This window comes from Triturus cristatus, chromosome 3_1 (assembly GCF_964204655.1).
Source record: "Triturus cristatus chromosome 3_1, aTriCri1.1, whole genome shotgun sequence".
Lineage (NCBI taxonomy): Eukaryota > Metazoa > Chordata > Amphibia > Caudata > Salamandridae > Triturus > Triturus cristatus.
The window spans coordinates 19,190,843-19,215,578 of NC_140583.1; the positions used below are offsets into that span (position 1 = coordinate 19,190,843).

At 48.7% G+C, this 24,736-nt stretch overlaps 1 protein-coding gene across 2 annotated transcripts in view; it reads left to right on the forward strand.

The window, feature by feature from the left end:
- ARFGAP2 (ARF GTPase activating protein 2) overlaps positions 1–24,736 on the forward strand; it is a 142,484-nt gene that overhangs the window by 25,675 nt on the left and 92,073 nt on the right. For both annotated transcript variants that reach the window (XM_085646629.1, XM_085646630.1), the window contains exons 4-6: positions 3,264–3,395; positions 6,016–6,096; positions 7,087–7,192. In XM_085646629.1, the coding sequence (XP_085502755.1) occupies positions 3,264–3,395; positions 6,016–6,096; positions 7,087–7,192 (319 nt within the window). The remainder of the gene's footprint in view (positions 1–3,263; positions 3,396–6,015; positions 6,097–7,086; positions 7,193–24,736) is intronic.

A 24,736-nucleotide genomic window follows, 5' to 3' on the forward strand; every position in this document is an offset into this window, starting at 1 on the left:
CTTTTGCTTCCTTCTACTCTTACCCTCCCCTTATGTAGATCTATATGGTCCATATAGTAGTTAGTAGCTCAGGATGATTTTAATTTATCAGGAGTAGCTCACACGACTGAAAAGGTTGGAGACTTCTGCTTTGATTGCTGCTGGAACAATTGTCCTCAGGCCGGCTTAGAAAAGATGTGCCGCCCTGGCCATTTTTTGCCAGCCCAGTTTTTCCTTCAGTAAGCTGAGTCTAGGAGTTCATGGGCGCTGCACCACATTTTAGGTGGCTGTTTGCCAGCACACCCAGACTCTGACACTGGGAACACAGAACATTCCCCACACCTGACTGAGGACAGTTGCAGCTTTGTTATCCTAAGTGACTGGCAGTGATGTCGGCAAGAATATAGTTCATGGATATTGGACTTTGTATCGGCACTCCTGAAGACATGTATATGAATCTTTACTTAACGGAATAATACAAAGGCTAGAAGTAATTGGAATTTGAACCCTGCCATCCTTATGAGAACCATCATGTTAAGCCAGATTGTTATGGAAAATGTTTTTTTTCCCCTTAGTTATCGTAAATATTACCAATTCAGAGGTGTCGAACTTCTATGTCAGAAACATCTAGGGAATACTCTTCCATTTTGGATCCTCAATGAACTCCCCCACCCCCTACTCCCCCACCCAAATTGCTACTATTTTAAATTCTATTCTTGATTTAAGAAAAATCAAATTTTTCTACATCCCTTGATCTATATATACATATTTATTGTAAAGTGTGTCAATTTTCTCTCCATATTCAAATTTCCCCATACTGTTTTGAATGTATTAATCCACCAGGTTTCTGCTTCTCAGCTTTTGTTCTGGATTGCTTCCTCTCGGACCTGATATATTGAGTTCCCCAAAACCTAATGCACTTAAGATCTTTGATTTATTTATCTATAAAGTTGAATACCATGGGATATTTATTTTCCTTATTTTTGTGTACTGTAGTGTGCTCTTTGAATCGTGGCACCAACTTATTGTAGGCAACATATAAATGTTTGATGTAAACAGAATTTCATATTGCAGCTGATAAATGTCCTTAATCAAGAAGTTATTTTTCCTTTATAATCTTGAAATGATTTGCAAATATTGCCATATGTTGTATTATGACTGGGAGATGTGACACTTAATTCTTTGCAGTTTGAAGGTTTATTGGAATCGGGTTATTAGCTAACCGACCATAACCAGTCTTCTCTTGGACCGGCCCCAGCTGGTTAGAAGCCAGTCACATGGACCATTTGGGTCCAGGGAGATAGTTACCTGTCAAGTCCAGCAGCCTCCAGGTTCTGTGTAGTTTTCTCCATTATCGCGACACAACAATGAAGTGGTCCTGATGCTGGGGAAACAGGAAGCTGAAGAGAGGAGTTATGTTCCTTATGCCACCTTGGAATCCATGATCGTCAGTAGTCTCTAGCCTCAGGGCTCGATCTCACATGATGCAGCAGTGGATATAAGTGTAGGTTTAATCGCCACTTGTCTCCTGGTTACAGCAGTTTCTTGCAGGTAAGCAGATCTTTCCTTTCTGGGGACAGGGGCCCAATTCATCTTTGGCTATGGGTCCAATGGATTCTGGGACATCTCACGATGGTTAGGACCCGGGTGTCCAGCAGGCACTTCAGCGTCGATGGGCGGCCAGGCATTCCGGGGCTGCTACGTTCTTAAGGAGTGGAAGTTTCCTTAGCTAGCTTCTTGTTAAGCATCATGATCAGAAAAAGCTAACTAGCCCTTGGAATCACTTTTTCTCGCACTAGTGGAGCTCTTTTTCCACGGGTGGACACAGCAGGCGCAGCCTTCTTTGCAGGTCCTTTGGGTGCAGCAGGTACAGTCCAGCCTTTGGTGCAGCCTCTCTGTTCTGTGGCCGGGAAACAGCAGGCTGTCTGAGCTGTGTGTGTCTGGGGTACCACTTTGGTACCATTTTACCTTTTGTGGGAGGGGAGGCCTTACTAGCCAATGGCGCAATAGTTCTTGCTAACCAGGTCGCCAGTGCTCTTTTGATATAACAAGGTAACTCTGCCATTGTTCCCCAATTGCAAGACCTTTAGCAGCCCTGGAAGTCCCTAGTAAAGGGTACACAGGGCATGGGTATTAAATAGGGTCACTAAGGGCTGCAGTGATCATGGGCTCCCGGGCAGGACATCTAGACACGTACCCATTGGCACTGCATTGTGTCCTCGCAAGGTCGAGCCCACCTGCATTTCATTTCTGACACCCCAATATATGGCCCCCTGACCAGTTCCAAATTTCTGTCGCCGAAGGAATGCATAAACAGTTTTATGATGCTTCACGTAATGTATAAAATGAGGGCCGAAACCAATGTGCTTTGAGATAGTTTTCAGACACCGACTGTTGCCCAATCTCCTGGCCGCTGCATTTAATTAAACTAACTGTTCCTGTTTTACCAAATGTCTCTTGTCTTTCAATTTTTCAAGGTAAATTCATATTTGAGCAACAGTATTGTAATGGCAGCACAATTATGTGCTGCAGTCCACTAATGACATATTAGGGACTTACAGGTCGGTTAAATAAGCAGTCTGGTATTAGCCCATTGCACACGTACTTTTTGGGTCTGATCACATGCGCTGGGGATCGGACACCAGGGTCCATCCAGTGCACCAGAGTCTCGAAAAACCAGTAGCATCAGTCCAAAAACAAGGGGGTGAATATAAGATGGAACTATTGTTATAAGGATTAAATGGTTATCGTATGAAATCAACCTTGTATGCAAATATTGGAAGTTAATGAAAATTTGAGTTGTACCTCAAATTGTATTGCATTTGTGATATTAATGCATCGTGAGTAACTGAAGTTATGCAGCGTAGCGCCTGGCAAGTTCCCTCTGTTCTCCGAGGAGCTAGACTGCCTGTGCGAAGAACCACCCTTCTTAGCAGCTGAATGCGCTGCTGAATGAAGGTGTGTGGAGTCCTCCTCGAAGTACAGACTCTCCAGGACCCACAGGATGCTTTTAACCCTGTGTTTACTGCAGCAGTTCACCTGGAGTCCTCCTCGAAGTACAGACTCTCCAGGACCCACAGGATGCTTTTAACCCTGTGTTTACTGCAGCAGTTCACCTAGAGTCCTCAAAGTATAGACTCTCCAGGACCCACGGGATGCTTTTTAACCCTGTTTACTGCAGCAGTTCACCTGGAGTCCTCCTCGAAGTACAGACTCTCCAGGATCCACAGGATGCTTTTAACCCTGTTTACTGCAGCAGTTCACCTGTGTACATTTTCTTACAGACTGCCTTTTTCCGTCAACATGGCTGTACGTCCAGCGACACGAACGCCAAGTACAACAGCCGCGCAGCCCAGATGTATCGTGAGAAGATCAGACAGCAAGCCAACGCTGCCTTGGCAAAGTATGGTACAGATGTGAGTATTCTGAAGAAGGGGTGCTTTAAATGCATCAGCTACGGTGAACAGCAGAGGCTTGAAGGTTCTTTGGTATGGTTGTGGCATGGACCAGCCTGTTGTCAGTGAGTTGCATGGTTACAGGTTTATGATAAGTTGCCATTTGATGACCGCTTGCTGGAGCACGGCTTCAGTGACCTGGAGATGAATGGTTTTATAGAGGCTAGGCTTTGGTTATTCAGTGGAGCAACGGCCTGGTTGTCTCTGAGGTTGTCTGACTTCAAAGGAGCAGGCTTTTTATTGACTCGGAGTTGTGACTCGGGGGCAGCGCTATGAACAGCAGGGTCTTTGGTCTTCTGAAGAAGCTTGAACTTGGAAAAGCAAGACTTTGGTATCTCCTAGGTCTGTAGGAGAGTAGTGTTGCTGGTGCTTTTTGGGAACAAGCACTGGTGGATGAGTAGAGTGAGCCTCTGTGGCACAGAAGATGCTTTCACTAAATCCATTTCGGTGCCGGTGAGGAGCTGGGGTTAACTTGGATTTGGCTTCCCATGGTGCTGCACTGGATCATTCTTTTGCTGCTGTAATGGGGTGTGTTTTGCAACGAGGCTGGCTGAAGCCAGTGCACGTGTGATTTGTGTATTCATGAGTGAAAGAACTGTCTGCTTATAGATGGATAAGCTAAGTCTTTCATTGGGTCACTAAGTACCATTAAATTGGGTAATGGTAACCCATATAAATTAAAGAGATACAAAGCAGAGAAACTGCTTAATTATGTTTATTATAAAGATACTATTAAGACTGTATAGACACTGATAAGCAGGGTAAGGGCTTTATCTAAAAAGTTAAGCCAGAGGATTAGTAGTCTCACTTGAGCAGGTATCGGCGCATTGAGGCAAGCAGCACCCTCTGTAGTAGACAGAAAGCAGAGCACTGTGGCTAAAGAGAGGGAACTGATTCCTGCACGGCAACATAAACCTGTTGCTCGAATCCATAAGAATGAAAAGTTAAGTGGTAAGAGTTGAGGTGCAAGAAGAAGCACATTCTAACGGGCAACAGGGTTGATACGGAAGAGGAAAATGGGGAGGTTGTGTAAAGGGCACTGAGTGGATGCACCAAAGAGGCATTCCATGTATGCGTGGCTCTTTGACTCTAGCTTGTGACAGTGGAGTGCTGAGGGCCCACAAATCAATTCATGCTGCTTTGCAAGTGGGTAGAGTATTCGTGAGCTCCTAACCGTTTAGTGTTCTCTGAAGAGTTCTGTCTGAGCTCTTTTTTGAATAGCAGGAGGATGTTGACATAGATGTATTTCCAGATCCTAGGACCATACATGGGGAAGGCGTGTCTTTAGGTTTTCTTTTTTTGTGACTATTTTGCTTTCTAGTCTTGCCATATCGTGGCGTCTAATATGGTTTGTCTGCCCGGGGGCTTTATTTTCTCAGCCAGATAAGCTGCGTTGCAGTTTATGGTGGTTCTGTGTTTTCTGCGTATGACCATGAAGGTTTTGCAAGTTTAGAGGGAGAGCCAGTGTGTTTCTTAAGTATTGTGGTGATGTAGTCAGGAGGCATGAGGTAGGAAGTCTGATCCTTTCCAATGGGACCAGTGTGGTATCTGTGGGACCTCAGTGCTTCCTTGCAGACGCTCGAGACTTGGATTGTCAGGGAAGAACTGCTTCATTTATTTCATGATTGAGGCGCTGTCTCCACCCCTTGTTTTCTTGAAGGTGTTCCTGTGAATCCTAGTGATTGCTTTGATAGTCTTTTGGGTTCAGGAGTGAAGCCGTCAGATTTGCAGAGCAAGGTTTGGATCTTTGTTGCTAATGGCGAGTAGAGGTGCGGCCTCGGTGAAGTTTAGTTTCACTAAACACTGGGCCACCTGATCCCTTGGCAGATTTTCAGATGCTGAATGTTCAGAGTTAAGATTGTTGTTGTCATTGGCATGTTGATGGATCACTAAAAAAAACCTGTTGGCGCGTTGGATTCCATGTAGAAGCAGAATATGATGTGGGCTAGGATGGACCCCTGGGGATACTGCAGGAGACTGTTTCTAAAACTGATGAGGCAGAAGGTAAACCCCTGAAGGGCCATGGTGGAGACACCCGTGAATGTTTCCTGTGTGTGGATCGTTGCTCGATGGTAGAAAGACAGGCCGCAGAGAGCTTAATTAGTTATCACGAGGCTGGTGAAATTATGAAGACCAACCTGCGCTGAGTTGTACCAGACTTTGCCTGTCAGTGAGACCTTCCTCTACGTTGAAGCCCCCAAAGTGCTAATCTCAATATACCTAGTCTGGTAGTGAGGTGCATGGACCAGGTATTTGAAATTCATGACTCCTCTGTTTGATTACCCTGGCCTCTATTGTTGGTGAATTATTTGGCGTTTAATGAAGCGTGTTTGTTTACCAATGGTTCGAATTCTCCCGCAGTTGAGCTTGGGAGTCTGAACTTGTGTTTAGCCTCGCTGTTCGCTACCTGAGATATCCCTGTTCTGTACATTAAGCGTCCTATAGAGACGCCTCTCCCGGGGGGAGTCCCTGCTTGCTGTCCCTGACCTGACTTCCTGATTTAAGTTAATATCTTAGCATCTCACACAACCGCTTTGTTCTCTGTGCTGACCAGCTGTTCTTTCTTTTCTCTGTTACTCAGCTTTGGATCGATGCAGTGGTCAGCTCCTCCCTGCACTCCCCGGAGGCCAAAACTACAGATTTTTTCACGGAACTCTGTCAGGTAAACGAGTCAAGCTGTCCTGAACAGCTTCATTCCAGAGAGGTGGTGCTTTCACAAGGTTTAGGAAGGAGACGTGACAGAGTAGGACCGAGCTGGTGAAGACGTGAGCTGGCGAAGACGTGAGCTGGCTTCTTCCCTGTTAAACATTTTTGGGAAGCCCCCGATTTGAGTTTGTCATAGAATGTGAGCATTGCAAGATCTGGAAATTGGTAACCATTCCTGTTTCGACAACTGCTTGCCATAAATATTCTCTTGCCATCAGCCTTTCAGTGTAGAGCATGGATGCCACTGCTTTATTTGTGCTGTGGGGGCTGAAGCCAGTCATGTCTGCTTGACCCTTGTTGGTGTGAGTTCTTATTAACAGGTGTGTTTGTTTATGGACAACCTTTATGCTGAGCTTCCATGCACATGGTGTTGAGGTTTTGGGATGAGGGTGTTGGCTTCCTGGGCCACCTGATGGGTGACAGGTTGTGGGATCTAGAAATACTTTATTCAGGTGCTTAGGTTTAGGGGAGTGACCTAGGTTTAGAAAGGTTAGGAGCAGTGCTGGCATGTACAGCCTTTTAGTGTAGTGGTACTAACCTGCAGAGTTTAGTGGGGTTGATGTGTTGAGATACTGTTAGTAAGTCCTGCTTGTGCCCTAGGAGGAAGTATGATCCTGGGGTGTCCTTTGTATGACCATGGGTTTAGATTAGGAGGTCCCTCTGTTCCCGGAAATGATCTGGTTGGGCTTTACTTGTCAGGTCTTCCGTACGTAGTGCTACAGACCCTGCATAGGCTATTATGTCCTTTGCCATGGGACCGGCTCTTGAATGAACATATGTCAGGTTGTGTTATTTTTTATAAAGGGTTGACTCTGGGGGAGGGGGGGGTTGGGGGAGGTTGGGGGAGGTTGCAGTTGGGGGAGGATGGGTATAAAAAATATTGGCTTGAGGGCAATGTTCTCACAGAGATGACAAAAACTTGATCTAACAATGGCTTTTGTTTCAGCCTTCAGCCACATGGGACACATCATCATGCACAGATCTGGGGCCAGTGCTCACCTCAGTGGAGTCTGAGAAGCTGGTTAAAGCTGTAGAGAACAGTGATCCCTCACGTAAGTGGTGTTGTAGATCGTCCCTCCACCTCATTCTGAAACCCTGCTCATTCTAACAACCATTCCTACTTCTAGAATAGCACATATGCCCTCTTTCTATGCTATCTTTGTAGTCCGTCATGTTTCCATTCTGATCTGAGCCTTGGCATATCTTCAGCTGCAACTTATGTTGGACCCCTTCTTTAGCCGGCGAGGCACGTCCTTCCAACCCTTCTTGTGTCACATTCCATCAGGAGAGGCAGCTGCTACCTCCACATCCAGAGTAATATCTTATTCAGAGACACTGTCTCATTTCACATGTTCGGAGTCACCGCTCACAATTGCAACCCCATCCTAGCTACTACACATCAATGCATCCCTTCTGTCACAGCCATAAGGTCTTTGCTGCAGCAGGACATTGTTACTGTGAATCTTTTTAAATTGGCCCCTTCTGTTGCATTGCACAGCAGATCAGCTTTCCAGGGACTTTTGGGCAGCTGCTAGTCCTTCAGCACCAGAGATGTGTTTGGTGCAAGAGTGCTTCTCCTAGCCCCACTGTGCTCCAAAAATAGAGAGCTGGTCTGTGCTGAGAAACATTAGCATCTTCTTTACACAGTCCACCAGTCTATTGCAGATTTCAAGTTGATGTGGCCTACATATCCATTTTGTAGTTAAGAGCTTCTTTGCTTCATGCAGTAAATTCACAAGCTGAACCATTAACGCCAAGATTTACAGACTTGTTTAAGATTTATATATCAAATATTGTGTTTGAGGCATGTGTGGGTGTAGATCACATGCTTTGCACACGTCTGCCACCTAGTGTTGGGCTCTGATGTGTGCAAGTTGTTTTTCTTAGAAGTCTTTCTAGTCACGAGGTATAGTGACTCCTCCTCTCGCCTGCAATGCGCATGCTCCTCAATTCCATCGCTAGTGTTTTTTTTCTGCCATCTGGTTTGGACGTGTTCTCCTCTGCGCCGGTTCAACACGATCCTAGGCTATTTCTTTAATACCGTCAGTATTGTTTTTGTCGCGGTTCAAGCTCTATCCCTAGTTATATATATTATTTATAATCCCTTCTAATTGATTTAACGTTTTTAAATCTCATATAAGCAGAGGGCTGGGTTTCGATAAAAGGATCCACCCTCTCCAAGATACAAGAAAGGGGGGGACTGCTACATAGAGGAGCCAGGTGCGATAACGCCATAAGAGTCCCTCCCACATGCCTCGATGTGCCCCACAGCTTCAATAGAAGGTGCTGGCAAAGACTTGCCTAGTCAGTCAGCATTCGGATGGGAGGTCGGCAATAGAGCTTTGGTTAAATTCTTGAACTCTGCTAATCTGATCCCAAAGACCCTTGTTCTACATCCGCGTGTAAGGGGTCCCCTTGCAAAGCACAGTAATCAAGCAAAGACTCCTTGCTGCTAATTCTCACAACCGAGGAGATACTTGGCTCTTCCTCAACCATTACACCAGGATTCCACTCAAAAACCTTGGCCCTTCTGAGAGGGGTCTGAAACTGGAAAGAGACCATTAAAAAAAAAAGACCTGATTGTAAAGCCCATCTCATCTGATCAGGACTGTCAAAAGAAATGCCAGACAAAGGAACACCAAAATACCCACCTCATTTACCGCATAGTTCTCTCAAGGGAGCAGCGATCGCACATCAATATACGGAAGCTCTTTGCTGGCATTGGAGAAGACCTGGCCGGGCTGAGGGGGAGCCTGAAAAAAGATCATGAACATGGCAAATGATATTGGTGGTTTTGGGACGGAAAAGTCTCTTGCACGGTGATGGACTTTTATCCCTCCCGGAGTGCCACGACTGTAATGATGTCTAGACCCCTGATGCAAATTTTTGTTGTCTTGGGCGAACACGGATCCGGCCTGTTGCACAGGTTGTTATCTTTATGGATGGGGAGGGGCGCCTAAAGCGCTACTCTTGTAGCGGTGCATAGTTTACCTGGAGTTAAGTGTGTGTGTGTGTGTGTGTGTTATATACATGAACAGGGTGTATGTGTGCATGCTAATGGCACAATACAGGGATGCTGCAGTGCTGAGCCATTTGTGTGTTTATTTACATGGACGGGATATATGTGTCCTGTGAATGATACAATACATGGAAGATTATGGGTTTTATTTTAGGAGACCCGGGACCAACTGTAGGAACCTGAGGAGATAGATGTGTGAATTGCTTCCTCCTCTGAGGTGGGTGGGACACAGTGCAGGAAGAGAAAGCCTGGCTCTTCAGTGTACTTCACAGGGTGCTCTTTGATTCAGCGAATGGTCACTGGGAAGGAGGCTGATGAGAAAATCCAAAAGTGTAGGCCTGAGGCCCTGGGGCAGCATTTTGATGCACACATCGCTGTGGCTGACATCTAGATGTGACCCTCCAATCACCTCCATGACCTGTGTTGTGGGGCTGTCAGATTTTGTCACTCCTGCTGTGATTCTGGAGGAAGAGCAGGGCAGAGGAGAGGGTCATTTCAAAAGGAAGCAAGCATCCAACATAAACTTGAAAGACTCAGACTTTAAATACCATTTGATGTCTGAAAAAGGGGAGCTCGAGACCCCCAAAATTGTCAACTGTCAAGCAACCAGTCGGGCTCTGTGAGGGCTAGAAGCTCTGCAGGACCTCAGCGTGTAACCAGGACTGGCGGCCAAGGCCAGTGAGTCTCCTAGCTGGGTTAGGGGACATCACTCAGGGAATCCACAATCACTTGCCCCTGAAGCATGGTCACCAGTGCCTGCCTGCTTGCCAAGACCATTGTGCCCGTGAGGGAGAGGAGATCTCTGTAGAGAGTGAGTTCCAGTGGGGGAGCCAAGAGATTCAGTCGCAGAAGGAGGTTTAAGTAGCACAGCTTCTGATGGATACATCTGCCAGTGGATTCCTCACCTTGTGAATATCCCCTGCGCCAGAATTCCACAGAACTTTTTTCCCCAGCTCTCTACGCCGACGTGGACGTCCTAATACCTCCGCTCCGCTCGCGACTCTGTATGACGTCACCAGAGCCATAAGAGAGCCACGTCGGCGTGATGACGTCGGTTCCCTTTTTTCCGCGCCGACGCGTAACGGTTTTCCAGCACACTCCTGCTACTTTGTTGTCTTGCAGTGGGTTACTGTTTCTGGATAAGCCATGTCTTCGACGAGAAAGTCAGGTTTTAAACCTTGTAGGGAATGTGGGGGCCACATGTCCATTACTGACCCCCACGAAGATTGTTTGTGGTGTCTTTCTTCAGATCATGATGTGAAAGACTGCTCCTGCTGTAGAAAGATGAAACCCAAGGCCCTGAAGGAGAGGGAGGCGAAACTCTTCATGGCCAAGGCGAAGAAGGAAAGAAGAGGTAGGGAAAAGGAGAAGTCTAGGCCGGAGTCGTCGACTTCACACTCTTCGAAGTCGAAGAAACATCATAAGAAGAGGAAGCATAGCTCTCGGCGCCGATCGCCGGGGAGTAAGGCTTCGAGGTCGCCGTCGCCTCGGAGTCGAAGCAAGGAAGTTATTTCTCCATCTCCTTCTCGTATGTCTCCAGAGACGACACCTTCGCCGAAGCTGACTCTGGCGCGGTCCCCGGCGCAGTCTCCAGCTTCCGACGCTGATCAGGAGGAAGAGCTTTCTCCAGTGCCAGCTGAACCTGCGGCACCAGTGGAGACACTTCGGCTCCGGCTACTCTTCGACCGGATCCAGGGTCGAACCCATACCCACAATTCCCCACTCCGGGTGCGGATCCAACGCATTTCCTCAATGCGATGTATGGGTTTTTCAAAGGGCTGCCTTCCCATCCGGCGCACCATCTGGTCCCGTGGGTCCATTGGCATACACCTTGGGAGTGCCGCAGCATTATGCTCAAGCTCCTTTTATGCCCTTCTTGCCGATGGCTCCTTCATGGCAGTTCCCGGCGCTGTCTGGAGATCCCTCCCGGCTTCGTCTGTATCGTTTGCCTTCGGAGCCTTCCTCGACGCCGTTGCCGACTCCATCTGCTCCACGCCCGGCGCCGCCGACTCCGCGTTCGGCACCGCCGAAGCCGGGTCCTCTGATCCGTTATCGAAGAGAGGCCCAGAGGATTTTGGAAGAGGAGCGATATAGGGAGGAAGTGGAGGAAGGTGAGGTTGGTGGATCATCTGATGAGTTTGAAGGCATTCAGGATGCTAGCTGTCTTGATACTACTCCGGAATGGGAGCATTCTTCTGCTAGGTCTTGGCCACCACAAGAGTTGGCCCCTTATCATTCGGTCATCAAAAAGGCTGCAGAGTTGCTGGACTTACAGTTGCCCTCTGCGGAATATAGACCAAACCTTTTGACTGAAGTCCTACATTCACCATAGTAGATTGTAGAGCCCTTGTTGCCTTTTAATGAGGCTATGTTAGAGCCAGTGATGGACGTTTGGCGCTAGCCTCTTTCTTCGCCTGCAGTATCCAGACAAGTGGCAAGGAGATACAGGGTGGCTCTGGGGGATCCAAGCTTCCTTTCTTCTCACCCTTCTCCAGAGAGGCTTGTGGTGCAAGCTTCATGCTCGAAGCAACCGTCAGGCGCCTTCCCTCAAACACCAGTGGATATGGATTCTAAGAAGACCGCTCAAACAGTCAAAAAGGTCTTTTCGTCTGGAAGCATGGCTCTTAAATCGACCAATGCCACTTGCTTATTGGGGCGCTATGTTCATGCACTGATGGACTCGATGAAGCTATTCGCCCCTAAGCTGCCGGAAGAAGAGAGAGCCTCTTTTATGGAGGTTGTTATGGACACTCAAGCTGCCGCAAGGCAGGTTATTCAGTTGGTTCTAGACACGGCTGATTCTGTGGCTAGAATTATGGTGTCTTCGATAGCCACTAGGAGGCAAGCGTGGCTTCGTTCTTCCGGCTTCTGTGCGGATGTTCAGGCCACGTTAGTTGACTTGCCTTTTGATGGAGAAAAACTGTTTGGGGAAAAGGCGATTCCGCCTTGCAAAGGTTTAAAGATAGCAGGGTTACTGCGAAGTCTTTGGGTTTACAGACTCCTGCTAAGGGATTTGGCTTCAGAAAATATAGAGGATTTGGGAGGTCTTCATTTCGTACCTTCCATCAACCTCAACAGCAACAGCAGAATCCCTTCTATAGGTCAAATAGAGGAAGGCAAAGGGGCCGGAGAGGTTCTGGCCGCAACCCGTCTTCATCTTCTGCCTCCTCTGCTCCCAATGAAGCTTCAGGGAAGCAGCTCTAGATTCCCCCGCCCCCCCCCCCCCCCCCCCCCCCCCCCCCCCATCCTGAATCATGTGAGACCTGTAGGAGGTCGGGTGTCCCACTTTCTGCGAGGTTGGAATTCCGTCACGACGGACCTTTGGGTTTTAAACCTCGTGGAGAATGGGTACGCCCTTCCTTTTCGGGAATTTCCTCCCCCTTACCCTCCTTGCCAAGTTTTTTGCTCAAAAGACCATCTACTTCTTCTGCAGAAGGAGGTTCTTGCATTGCTACAAACAGGTGCGTTAGAGGTGGTTCCAGAGCAAGAAAGGGGTCAGGGATGCTACTCCCGGTATTCCCTGATAACCAAAAAGGACGGCAGATTGCGTCCAATCCTGGACCTCAGAGTTTTGAATATTTACCTGAAGCAGGAGAAATTCAAAATGCGGACCCTTGCACAGGTTCTTCAAGCGTTGCAGCAAGGAGACTAGATGGTGTCAATCAACTTGCAGGATGCGTATTTTCACATCCCAATCCTGAAGTTGCACAGGAAGTATCTCCGTTTTACGGTTGGGTCGCAACATTACCAGTTTGCGGTCCTCCCATTTGGTCTTACTACCGCACCTCGAGTCTTCACAAAGGTGATGGCAGTGGTGGCTGCTCATCTCAGGAGGTTGGGGATTCCGGTTTTCCCCTACCTGGACGACTGGCTTCTGACAGCAGAGTCCCCAGAGATAGTGCAGCTTCATCTATAGGTAACATCTCAGCTGTTATTCGACTTGGGTTTTTCGATCAATGTGCCCAAATCTCACCTGGTGCCCTCTCAACGCAACCTGTTCATAGGGGCGGTACTGGACACTACTGTGTGTCGAGCATTTCCTCCTCCTCAAAGAATTCTCGACTTTCAGGAGATGAGCCCTTTATTCCACAATGGAGCGGTTGTTCCAATTCTGAAGGTCCTTCGCCTGCTCGGTCTGTTCGCCTCCTGCATTCTGTTGGTTAGCCATGCACGCTGGCACATGAGGGCACTCCAGTGGTGCCTCCGCAAGCAGTGGTATCGGCACAACAGAGATCTCAGGGAGTCGATCAGGATCTCCAGAGAAGCTGCAGGGGATCTGTCTTGGTGGAGCGTGGAGGGCAATTTGTCTCAAGGAAATCCCTTCCATCTACCTCCGTCGGTGGCCACAGGGATAACGGATGCATCCACTTTAGGGTGGGGTGCGCATCTGGGGGATCTGGAGATCAAAGGTCTTTGGTCTCCAGAGGAAAGGTTGCTTCACATAAACCTTCTGGAATTACGGGCGATACGTTTGGCGCTCAAGGCCTTCCTCCCTTCCCTTCGCGGTCAGTCGGTTCAAGTCCTGATGGACAACACTAACGCGATGTGGTATGTCAACAAGCAGGGAGGAGTAGGGTCGTATCGTCTCTGGAGGGAGGCATTACGGCTCTGTTCCTGGGCTCAGGATCATCGGATTTGCTTGATGGCAAATCATCTGGCCGGGGTGCTGAACGTACGTGCGGACAGTCTCAGTCGGCAGTTCTCCGTAGACCACGAGTGGAGGCTTCATCCGGAGGTGGTTCGTCACGTCTTTCGGACGTGGGGGTCTCCTCGGATAGACCTATTTGCCACCCGCGAGAACGCGCATTGCCTGTCATTCTGCACTCTCCAGTTTCCGATGCAGGGGGCGTTGGGGGGACGCGTTTCCAGTTGAGTAGGAGCTCACAACTCCTTTACGCGTTTCCTCCCATACCCTTGATTCCTCGGGTTCTGAGGAAGATTCGCCAAGACCGGGCCCAAGTTATTTTGGTCGCTCCGGATTGGCCAATAAGGGTGTGGTACACAGATCTACTTCACCTCTCATTGCACCCTCCGCTCCGTCTCCCGAGGGGCAGGTTCTTCACCCCCACCTCCAGAGCTTGCACCTTCATGCCTGGAGATTAAACAGGGCAACCTGAATTCCTTCTCTCTCCCGCCTGATGTGGTGGATGTTATTTTATCAGCCAGGCGACCCTCCACCAAGTCCATTTACTCATATAGGTGGTCTAAGTTTGTTAAATGGTGTGGAGAGAGATCCATTGACACTTTAAAAGCCCACCTTTCTGATGTGCTTCAGTTTGCTCTTTCCTTGGCTCAGCAGGGCTGTGCTGTGGCCACGGTCAAGGGCTATCTATCGGCATTATCGGCTTTTCTATGTCTTCCAGTTCGGCTGTCTTTATTTAAACCTCCTATTGTACTAAGATTTATCAAAGGCCTTACAAACAGGTTTTCACCTTCTCATTTTGTAATGCCACAGTGGGACCTTAATCTTGTCTTAACTTTTTTGATGGGGTCCCCTTTTGAGCCCCTTCATAGCTGTCCTTTGAGGCTGTTCTCCTGTCAGATGGTCTTTCTTGTAGCCGTAACCTCGGCAAGGACGGTGAGTGAGCTTCAAGCTCTTAGTTCAAAACCCCCATTTTTAACCTTACATGCTGAAAGGATGGTTCTTAGGACCAGGGCTGCTTTCCTACCGAAGGTGGTTACTCCCTTTCATCTGGGGCAGTCCGTCACTCTCCCTGTGTTTTAGCCACCTCCTCATCCTTCCAAGGAGGAGGAAAGACTTCACCGACTGGACCCAAAAAGAGCTGTGAGCTTTTACTTGGATACAACAAAGGACTTTCGTTTGGACGATCAGCTCTTCATGGGCTATGTTGGACAATCTAAAGGCAAAGCTGTGCACAAGCGCACTCTGTCCAGATGGATCATCCTGGCCATCAAGATCTGCTACGCCCTGGCTGGTAAGGTTCCACCTGAGGGTATTAGAGCTCATTCTACTAGAGCTAAGTCTTCCACCTCTGCTTTGGCCAGGGGTGTTCCTGTTGCAGACATTTGTAAGGCCGTGACTTGGGTCTCCCTCCATACTTTCGCAAAGCATTATTGCTTAGACTCTGAGATGAGGAGGGAGGGCCACTTTGCGCGCTCTGTCTTGCAAGACTTTTTGGTATAGGAAGGTGGACACCCTCCTTCGGGAGTGGGACTGCTGTGGGAATCTATTCACAAGGTGAGGAATCCACTGGCAGATGTATCCATCAGAAGAACAAGTTTCTTACCTTTGGTAACGCTTTTTCTGGTGGATACAGTATCTGCCCGTGGATTCCTCACTGGCCCACCCGCCTCCCCGTTGTCCACCCTTGTATACCTTAAAGGATGCCTTGCTTGACATGTTGTTTTATCTGGTACACTTATAGGAAATGCTTTTGTTCCTTGGCTTTCCTTTTTGTATATGTACTATGTATATTTGTTCGAATGTTGTATACTGTGTATACTTTGAATCTGTTGTCGGTCCAACTGTTCGCCTCGGAGGCATGGAAAAAATGGGTGGAACTGACGTCATCACGCCGACGTGGCTCTCTTATGGCTCCGGTGACGTCATACGGAGACGCGAGCGGAGCCGAGGTATTATGACATCGGCGTAGAGAGCTGGGGAAGAAAGTTCAGTGGAATGCTGGAGCAGGGGATATTCACAAGTTGAGGAATCGACAGGCAGGTACTGTATCCACCAGAAAGAGCGTTACTGAAGGTAAGTAACTTGTTCTTTATCACCGACCGAGCCGTAGCCAGTTTGCTGAGTGAAGTCCGCAACCCTTTATGCCAAGTGGGGCCACTGTGATCAATACTGCTGTATTGATCGGGCCGCAGCCTGTATAGAGTGAAGTTGGCGACCCCATATGCCAAGTGGGCTGGTGTAAAGATTACCGCTGTGCGGGTCTGGTTATAGCACATGTTCCGAGTGATGATGGGCCAGAGACAGCCACTGAAGCTTCAGCGCCTGCGAAGGAGGCATGCTTGGAGAAGCCAATTGTTCATGTCCTGCTGGTGCAGGTAAGACTAATTTACCGGCCAGACAGCCCTGGGGGAAATTGCCGGTCATATTGCGTTTTTACAATGCAACACGTTTGACTTTAAAAAAGAGTCAGTGGGGGTTAACCTGAATGTCGCCTATAGTGAATGGGGAATAACCAGCATTGCTAGCGAAAGGGGAGTAAGACTCAGGAGTCTACCTTTAAAACACTAGAGCCCTGACTTTGGGGGGCTGTGTATTGTTTGTGGATGCTGCATTTTACTTTTTGTTTGTATATAAATGCTCCTTTTCTCACAAAAGCTATTATTTGACTGGGCAATTATTTACGTAATTTATTGCTGCTACTGAATGTGTTTTTAGGTGTGAGCCTGTGTTCACCCCAAAACCCCCTATGAACCCTTGGACTGCTCGACGTGCGCTTCTACAGTGAGTCAAGCGCTGAAGGGGGACTTGGTCCAGCTGTCAAGTATTAGGAATAAAAGGCCTCAACCCCTACATAGCCCTAGTAGCTCCTGCTTGCCCTTTGGGCCTTTCAGTGGGGTTCTGACAGGAGGCCTAGGCTGAGAGTATGTTTATCTTGAAAGATCACATGGACATCTGAGAAGAACAGTAGTTTATAAAACAAGAACTCCTCTCCCTCCAAGGTCAAAACTTAGCCCACCAGAGTAAAACGGCTCACATCTGGATACAATGCGTATTGGAGTGCTGAGGGTCTTGGAGGGAGTCACCACAGTAAAACGGCTCACATCTGGATACGATTCGTATTGGAGGAGTGCTGAGGGTCTTACAGGGAATCACCACAGTAAAACTGCTCACATCTAGATACAATGCGTATTGGAGGAGCGCTGAGGGTCTTAGAGGGAGTCACGAGTAAAACTGTTCACATCTGGATACGATGCGTATTGGAGGAGTGTGGAGGGTCTTAGAGGGAGTCACCACAGTAAAACCGCTCACATGTGGCTACGATGCGTATAGGAGGAGTGCTGAGCGTCTTAGAGGGAGTCACCAGAGTAAAACTGCTCACATCTGGATACAATGCGTATAGGGGAGAGTGCTGAGGGTCTTGGAGGGAGTCACCAGAGTAAAACCGCTCACATGTGGATACGATGCATATAGGAGGAGTTCTGAGGGTCTTGGAGGGAGTTACCATGGAGGAATGGGTTTGTAAAATTTTCGAAACCATTCTTGGCCTAGATGAACTGGCCAGAATGCACTATGTAGCAGCACCATCTTACAACTCGAACGGAGCAACAGACCTGATCATTCTATCAATATCAAATGATGAAAAGATAATGGAGGCAGCAAGGAAGATGGAATAAATACACCATGACTGCCTTGAAATCCAAATGTATCAAGACCTTTCAAGGGTTACCCTTCAGAAGCGACAGGATTTCAGTCCATTACATGTAAAGACATCATATACTGCTGGGGGGGCTCCTTGACTGATGTTTCACTGGCAAGGAAAAGCAGGGCTAATTATGTTGACCCAAACGCTGAAGTGGAATGAACAAACCCATCCCCACCATATTACAGAGAGAGTGATGAGAAGCCTCCAGGCCGGAGTCCCTCCAGAAGACAAGGAGAGAAGAGCTCCTATCCAGACTCTGAGGTACATGCGTGCTGCCACCAGAGAGCCTCTGCCAATTAAAAAAATGCTCTCTAGCCCTTAGCAGTGCCCATCGTGAACAGGTGATGCGTTGCCCCAACTGATATGCCGGAAAGTGAGAACACCATCTGGTAGAGGCAGGGCAGGGAAATGGGTGTTACAGAGAAGAGCAACAAGCATGGAGAAGGCCTTGGAATACACTAAAGTCACTAGAGATATTTGTTAAGTCTTTACTTGATCTGTAAATGGGTTTAGTGGGCTTGGTTCTTATGCCTGGGAGTTTCAGACCTCTAGTCTTCGAAAGGGCTGATCGGTCAGTCAGAAAGCTGATAGCTAGAGAATGTTTCAGAAGATATTCATTCTCTCAAACCACTAACACTAACCAACCCATGAGAATGGTTTATCTACATACCAAAGACTTAAATGCTTCAGTTAAACAATTGGAAATGTCCCACCAACTTCAGGAATCAGATGTGTCCCTCCTTCAAGAGACTCCCCTCACCCTGAGACTGCTCCAGACTCTAGATTTTTAACCAAATTTGAATAGTTTTGATAACAGACCCTAATACCACAGCTGTCTAATACACCTATTGCACCGCACAAATATACCACAGGCCAGGTCTTTCCAACCCAGAACCCTCCCTCGCCCTTCGTCACCCTAGTTATTTATCCCATAAAGTTTACGGGGGCTGTATATGGATTCTTTAAGCTTGACACCCCAATCCATAGCAGTTGTCCACGTTACGAGATGTGGGGGGCCGCCTTGGCATTTCAGTGGTGTGCTGTCTCTTTTGGCTAAGAGTGTGGCTATTGTCACCAGAGTCTCGTCTGGGGCCACTCGGGTTTTCTAGGATTCCCAATAATGCCCCCCTGGGGTAAAGCTCTACAGGTCTTTCTGGGACTTCATTTAGTATCCCCTCTATGGCTTTCCGGTATGTTGCTATTACTTGGCACCCCCAAACCACGTGGTGAGTCTGCATCGGGAGAGGAGCAGCAGGGGCAGTTTGGTGTGTCTCTTTCCCGCTTTCAAGATCCTTGTAAGATAGGTTATGTGAAGGGAGTTGAGTTGGAGGAGTCTCGGGTGGCCCGAGATTGAAGTGGGGTGGGGTGGGGTGGGGAGGGGATCTGGGGGATGGGAGCATTTGTGCATCTCTAGCCTGCTTCTTCAGCGGTTCTGTCTAGGTTTCCCATCTCTGCTTAAGGGAATCGAATGTGTTTGGGGAGTTAAGTAGAAGTGACTTATATCTGAGAGTTTCCCCAGGGGAGCCTGAATGAGTTTGGCCTCTAAGGGATTATATTCTGATGGGTCAATAATGTCCCCGTAGCCGGAGAGTGCATGTCTCAGTTGCAGGTATTTGTGGATTTGGAGGTCTATGAATGATTTCAGAGATCATACTTCTCCTAGAAGGGAAAGGCCAATTTTCTCCCATTTAGCGAACTCATGTAGACGTGAGACTTTGCCCAGCCAGCATCCCTTCCAGAGCAGAGTATGTTGAGTGGGGTCTTCTGTCTAGACCTGTCATCCCCAGTGCGGCTCGCCACACCTGGACCACCACTCTGCTGTGCTTTGGGAGTTTGTGGGAGAGAGTGCCCTCATACAGGGCAAGCAGAACATTCTTACCTTAGCTGAGATAGTTCCAGTCTATACGTCGGGTGTCCCCAACCTCTGTCACGGCACTCATTTATTATTAGGAGTTGAGAGACCCAGTAGTAAAGGCAAGTGTCTTCATTGCCACTCATATGACGGTTGGCATCACTTTTTGAGAGCTATATGGGGGGTGGGGGAAGGTTGGAACGCCCCGTAGGAAAATTGGGGGGGGAGGGGGTGGGAGCGGTCGGAAGGACATCTTAAGTCCCTTCCCACTTGACACCTTATCCCAGCCAGGATATAAAAGACAAAAGATGTTAGTGATGGCCCATTACAGAGCAGCTTAATGCTACTCATTCCCCCCCCCCCCCCCCCCCCCCCCACGCAAGGTACTATTATCGGTACAGTGCTTCTTTTGGCAAGACAATGGTGAAGCCCCCGGACAGCTTGAGCCCCCACAGTTTGCAGACCCCTGGTGTAGAGGAATCGAGGTTGGGTCTCATCTTGAACAATACTATCCTGCCCGGACAATATAACCGGAGTTGTGCTCAGGTATGAAAATTCAGTTTTATTTGAGACAATAGTGGGGGAAGGTTGAGGAGCGGGGTCAGCTTGTGGAGCTGGGTCAGCTTGTGGATTGCCTACATGTTGATGCCTAAGTAATGAAAGCTGAGCCTTCGGATGGTGATCGCTGAATGCCACTGCGATAACAGGCCCCAGTGAGAGGAACCTAAAGAGATTTGACACAGTTGCTATGGAGGCCCAAAACTTCTTCATAAAGAGATAAAAATCCATAGTATTCTGGGGCCGAAATCCTGCATGTTTGCAGTGTAGAGGAGTAAATCAACTGCATACAGCAAGTCTGCAGGTTTGGAGGCGGATTGCGCTTTTGCACGTGACCGTGAGTGTGGGAAGCATATAGGGTGCGGTGGTAGTCAGCAAAGATTTTGTTTATGGCGGCGGCCGTTTGCCTCCAATGGCCCATGCGGTCCAAGACCTTGGGGTCTACTTTGGATGTCTCTAGTGGCCTGCCAGTGGAGCAGTTTTCTATGTTTGTCTACTGTTCATAGATCCGGCAAAGGGATGCCCGCTGACACTGTCGAGCCTCCTACAAATTCAGCTGGCAGAGTGAGGTCTAGATTTAACTGGCACAGGAAGGTGTGGGGGGTGGGCAATCGTGCATTGATCCTCAGCTCGGAGGATGTGCAATTCTAATTCATCCATCTTGGCCTGTTTCCCTCGCTTATTTTGGCAGACAAGTGATCGAGCAGCCCCCATGATCGTCGCCTTACCAGTAGCCCAGAGGGTGCCTGTAGAGGAGACGGAGCCTTTGTTGATATCAAAGTATGCCCAGATCTGCGTTTCAAGATCTGCAAACTGGGATTCAACTAAGCAGCAGGTACTGAGAAGCCAGATTGGCCGCATGTGGTTCAGGGTTCCCGAGGTGCAGGAGAATCGAGGTGTGCTCGGAGAATCGAGGTGTGCTCGGAGATATCCTGTGGGAGAATCCCCAGTGTGGTGGTATGTAGAGCATCTGTCACAGGGAGCAGGAGGAGAACTATTCGGGACAATGTCTTAGGTGTGGCACCTGCTGGGTGCTGTATTCTCCAAATATTGCAGAGCCCCAAAGAGGACATCTAAGACAATTGGGATCTAGAGGTGGTTACTCAGTTTGCAGTTAGGCTTCCCGTGGAGTCACTTGGTGAGTTGGGGACTCCGTTGGCTCCTCCTACTATTGCGACTCCTGAAGGGAAGCCCAGAACAATCGATGAGCAGGCTTCTAAAGCCATCCTAGGTGCCCGAGGTGGGATGTAGATGCGAAGGAAGAAGAAAGTTGCACTGGGTCCCCTACCGCATGCCCTCTAGTCCTACATATCTGCCTATGGGGTCAATGGCTGTGGCGGTGACGACAAAGGAAAAGTCTATTGTAAAAGTATTGCATCTCCTCTCCAGCCCCTGCCGAAGGTCCTTGTTTGTGTCACTTGCACAATCCAAATGCTAGTCATTGCTTCTGGACGACGCTGCTTTGCCATCTATGCTAAGCTTGTATATCTATAGCCACATACGCTACTAACGGAAAATACTACTTACCTTGTAATCATCTATTCGTAGTATGTAATGATGTAGATTCACATGCTCTTGCCCTCCTCCTTCCCAGAGGCTTGCATCTTTTGCAGATCTCTTGCATTTTGCATTTCAGTGCAAATTGTGTTTGACGCACCTCATTGACATTTACATCCTACATGCTCTCGCTTGTGGTGTGGAAAACAATCTAATATGGCGCCCACGCGCAGAGTAAACCTAGAAGAGGCGTCCTGTCAAATCTAGTGACTAGATGAAAGAAAGTGGCTCTGTATATACTGCGCCAAAGTAAGGTTCAGTGTGCACAGGGTCCACAGTCCCCAGAGGTTTGGCAGAGGCTAAAGTTAGATATTGCCTTACTCTCTTAAGTAGTAGCTTGGTCGAGCAGTAAGGTAGTATCAGAGGACAGTGTAAAGCATTTGTTGTACACACTCAGTCAGCAAATGGTCTCACACACTCAAGAACTGAACTCTGGGCCAAATGTTTTGTATATAAAAATATATAGTTTTATTTCAGAACCACAGGTAGGTATCAAAATACTTTCTCAGAATGCAATGCTCTAGTTGAATACTTTCAAATAGCAATGGACTTTTAAATGTAATTGTTACAGTTGTTGCAATAGGCAACACAAGTTAAACACAATTATATCATTGAGCTCAATGGGAATTTTTAAGTAAAGGCAATATCAATTACTTTGTATAGGTTTTTCTTACTCTGGGATGGATCCTGGATTCAGCTCTGGTTCATCTCCTGTAAACAGTTGAAAGAAATCGTTTTTGTTACACAGGCGATTTTTAAGGAATATTTTGTACGTTTCAAAAATCGACACTTAGAAGAATTTCTGGTAAAAACCAGGCAATGTTATCCTATGGAGGAAAGTTGGGGGATCAGAAAATCGCAGTTATAATTACTTTTCAGGGTCAGTGCTGGGCACCAAGATCCAGCACTGGGATCTCTCCTGGTAACAGGTGAGTAATTTTGTTTTCGTTGATCGGGTGACTTTAAGTGAATATTTCAAAGTTTCAAAACGTGTCACTTAGAAGAATTTCCAAGTGTAATCAGTCTATGTTACCCTATGGAGAAAATGTAGGTTATTGGCTTTCAGGTAAGTACTCGACTGGCAGAGTTAAGGTTCTGGGGTAAGACTCTGGTCTCCCAGGGTCAGGTAGGTACAGTTGTTACACCCTCAGCGGCACAGGGGCAGCCGGGTGCAGAGAGAGTAGGCCCAATGTTAGCCTTTAGCGGGCAGGGGGCCTTTGGTTGGTGGCTGTTAGCAGGCAGGCCACGCGGCTGTGGGAACTGGGCTCCTGGTCAGTTACACAGGACAAGTAGGGAAGTAGAATAGAACAGATGCTGCACTTCCAGGGGCACTCGGGCGGCTGGGTGCAGGGTGCTTTTGAGCCGTCGGGCGCTCAATGGATTTCAGTGGGAAAGCTGCAAGACTAACAAAGACTGCATACTCTGGGGCAGAGATTCTTCAGGTGCGACCACCACTTCGAGAGGTAAGTTGGGAAGCTGTAGGTTGGGTAGGCACCCAGGAGCTGGGCACAGGGAGCCGCAGGGCGCCGGGTGCAGGGGTGTCTTTTGGCGTTGGGAAATCTTACCCTCTGGTGGTAGCGGTTGGGGGGGGTCCCTGGTATTGAGGCTGCAGGCGTCGTCAGGAGTGTCGAGGAGGGACCTTGGGTGCTGGATTCTTGGTCACAGTCGCCGGGGAGACGTCCTCGTGGTATTTGTTCCCTCAGGCGCAGGCCAGGCTCTGCGGGTGCAGTGTGCGCTGGATTCGCGGTTCCTGGCTGGCACCAGGGGTTGTTGCTGTTTGAGCAGAACCACTGCTCGTGGGAGTCCCAATCTTTAGGTGAGCAAGGCAGTCAGGTCCTCCGGGGTTTTCGAGGTTGCTGACCACAGGAGACGCCGGGATTTAGCAGGAGCAGGTTCTAGGGTCCATCGGGCTGGGGCCAAGTCAGTTGGTGTCGTCCTCGTGTTCGCAGCTGCACGGCAGGTCTTCTTTCTTCTTGTTCTTCTTGTTTCGGAATCGGGGATCTGAGGAAGGAAAGTTCAGGGTGTCCCAAAATACTAAATTAAGGGGCGTTACAGGTAGGTAAAGGGCAAGGACCAATGAGTCCCTTCCCTGGGGTGAGTACACCCCCTACCCTGCCACTCTCCAGTTGAAGAGGGGCAGGAGCCTAGTCCTGATTGGGTAGGGCTCCCCATCCTCAAGATGGCGAGAGCCCGGAGTTGTGCTTCACCTCGCCTCACCCACCTGAGGGGTGGGGTTTGCAGAGGCTGGCACAACCCCCTTTCCTCACTTTCCCGCCGATCTTCCCGCCAGAGTGGGGGTCAGAACCGGTGGGGGCCAGTTGCTGAGTACAGCAAGTGGCCTGGAGAAGCTCACGAAGGCGGCATGCCTTTGAAGCTTCCCCTGCCCATCCTGAGGGAGGAGGCCTAGCACCTCGCCCCAGGATGTGCATTGTTGCAGGCCCACGAGAGCGGATGGCTCTCTACCCAGGGGTCCAGCAACATGTCTACTGGGTGGCAGCCTAGGCAGCCTCTCAGTCAGGACGCTGGTAGTTGGTTAGTTTCAGGGGACATCTCGAAGATGCCTTCTGTCGTGCATTTTACATTAAATCCCACACTGGCATCAGTGTCGGTTTAATCTGCTGAGAAGTTTGATACCAAACTTCTCAGTCTTCAGTGTAGCCATTATGGTGCTGTGGAGTTCGTGATGAAGATTTCCTAGCACCATATACTCTTAATGACAGCACTGCACACAGTACCCAGTAAAGGACCTGGGTACCGTAGGGGTTCAGGGCTCATGCACCTGTACCCACACCACTGGCATAGGGCGGCACCCAGCTAGAGGGGTAACTTGGGTATGCCAGGGCAGTGTTGTGGGCATGGCACACAGGGATGTGTGCCATGTCGACTGTGTTTTGTTCTGCACACAGACACTCAGCCTGCAAAGGCAGTGTGTGTGTGCCAGGGTACCGTGCCTCTAAGGGTGGCACAATTGGTGCTGCAGCCCTTAGGAGCCTTCTCTGGTCACTGTGCCCTGGGTCCATGGGGTACCTTTTACCAGGGATCTACCTGTGGTCAGAGCTGTCAATTGGGTTTTGTTTTGGGGAAAGAACGCAGGCCTTGGGGTCCTGATTGGCAGGGCCCCAGAGCACATCAAGTCAAAAGAGCATCAGTAGTCTGGCAACAACAAAAACCAGCATTGGCATAGCCAATAGGTCTCGCCTTTGGGACCTTATTAGTGTTTAGCCATGCAACAGTTGCATAACTAACTACTTAAAAGGTCCCA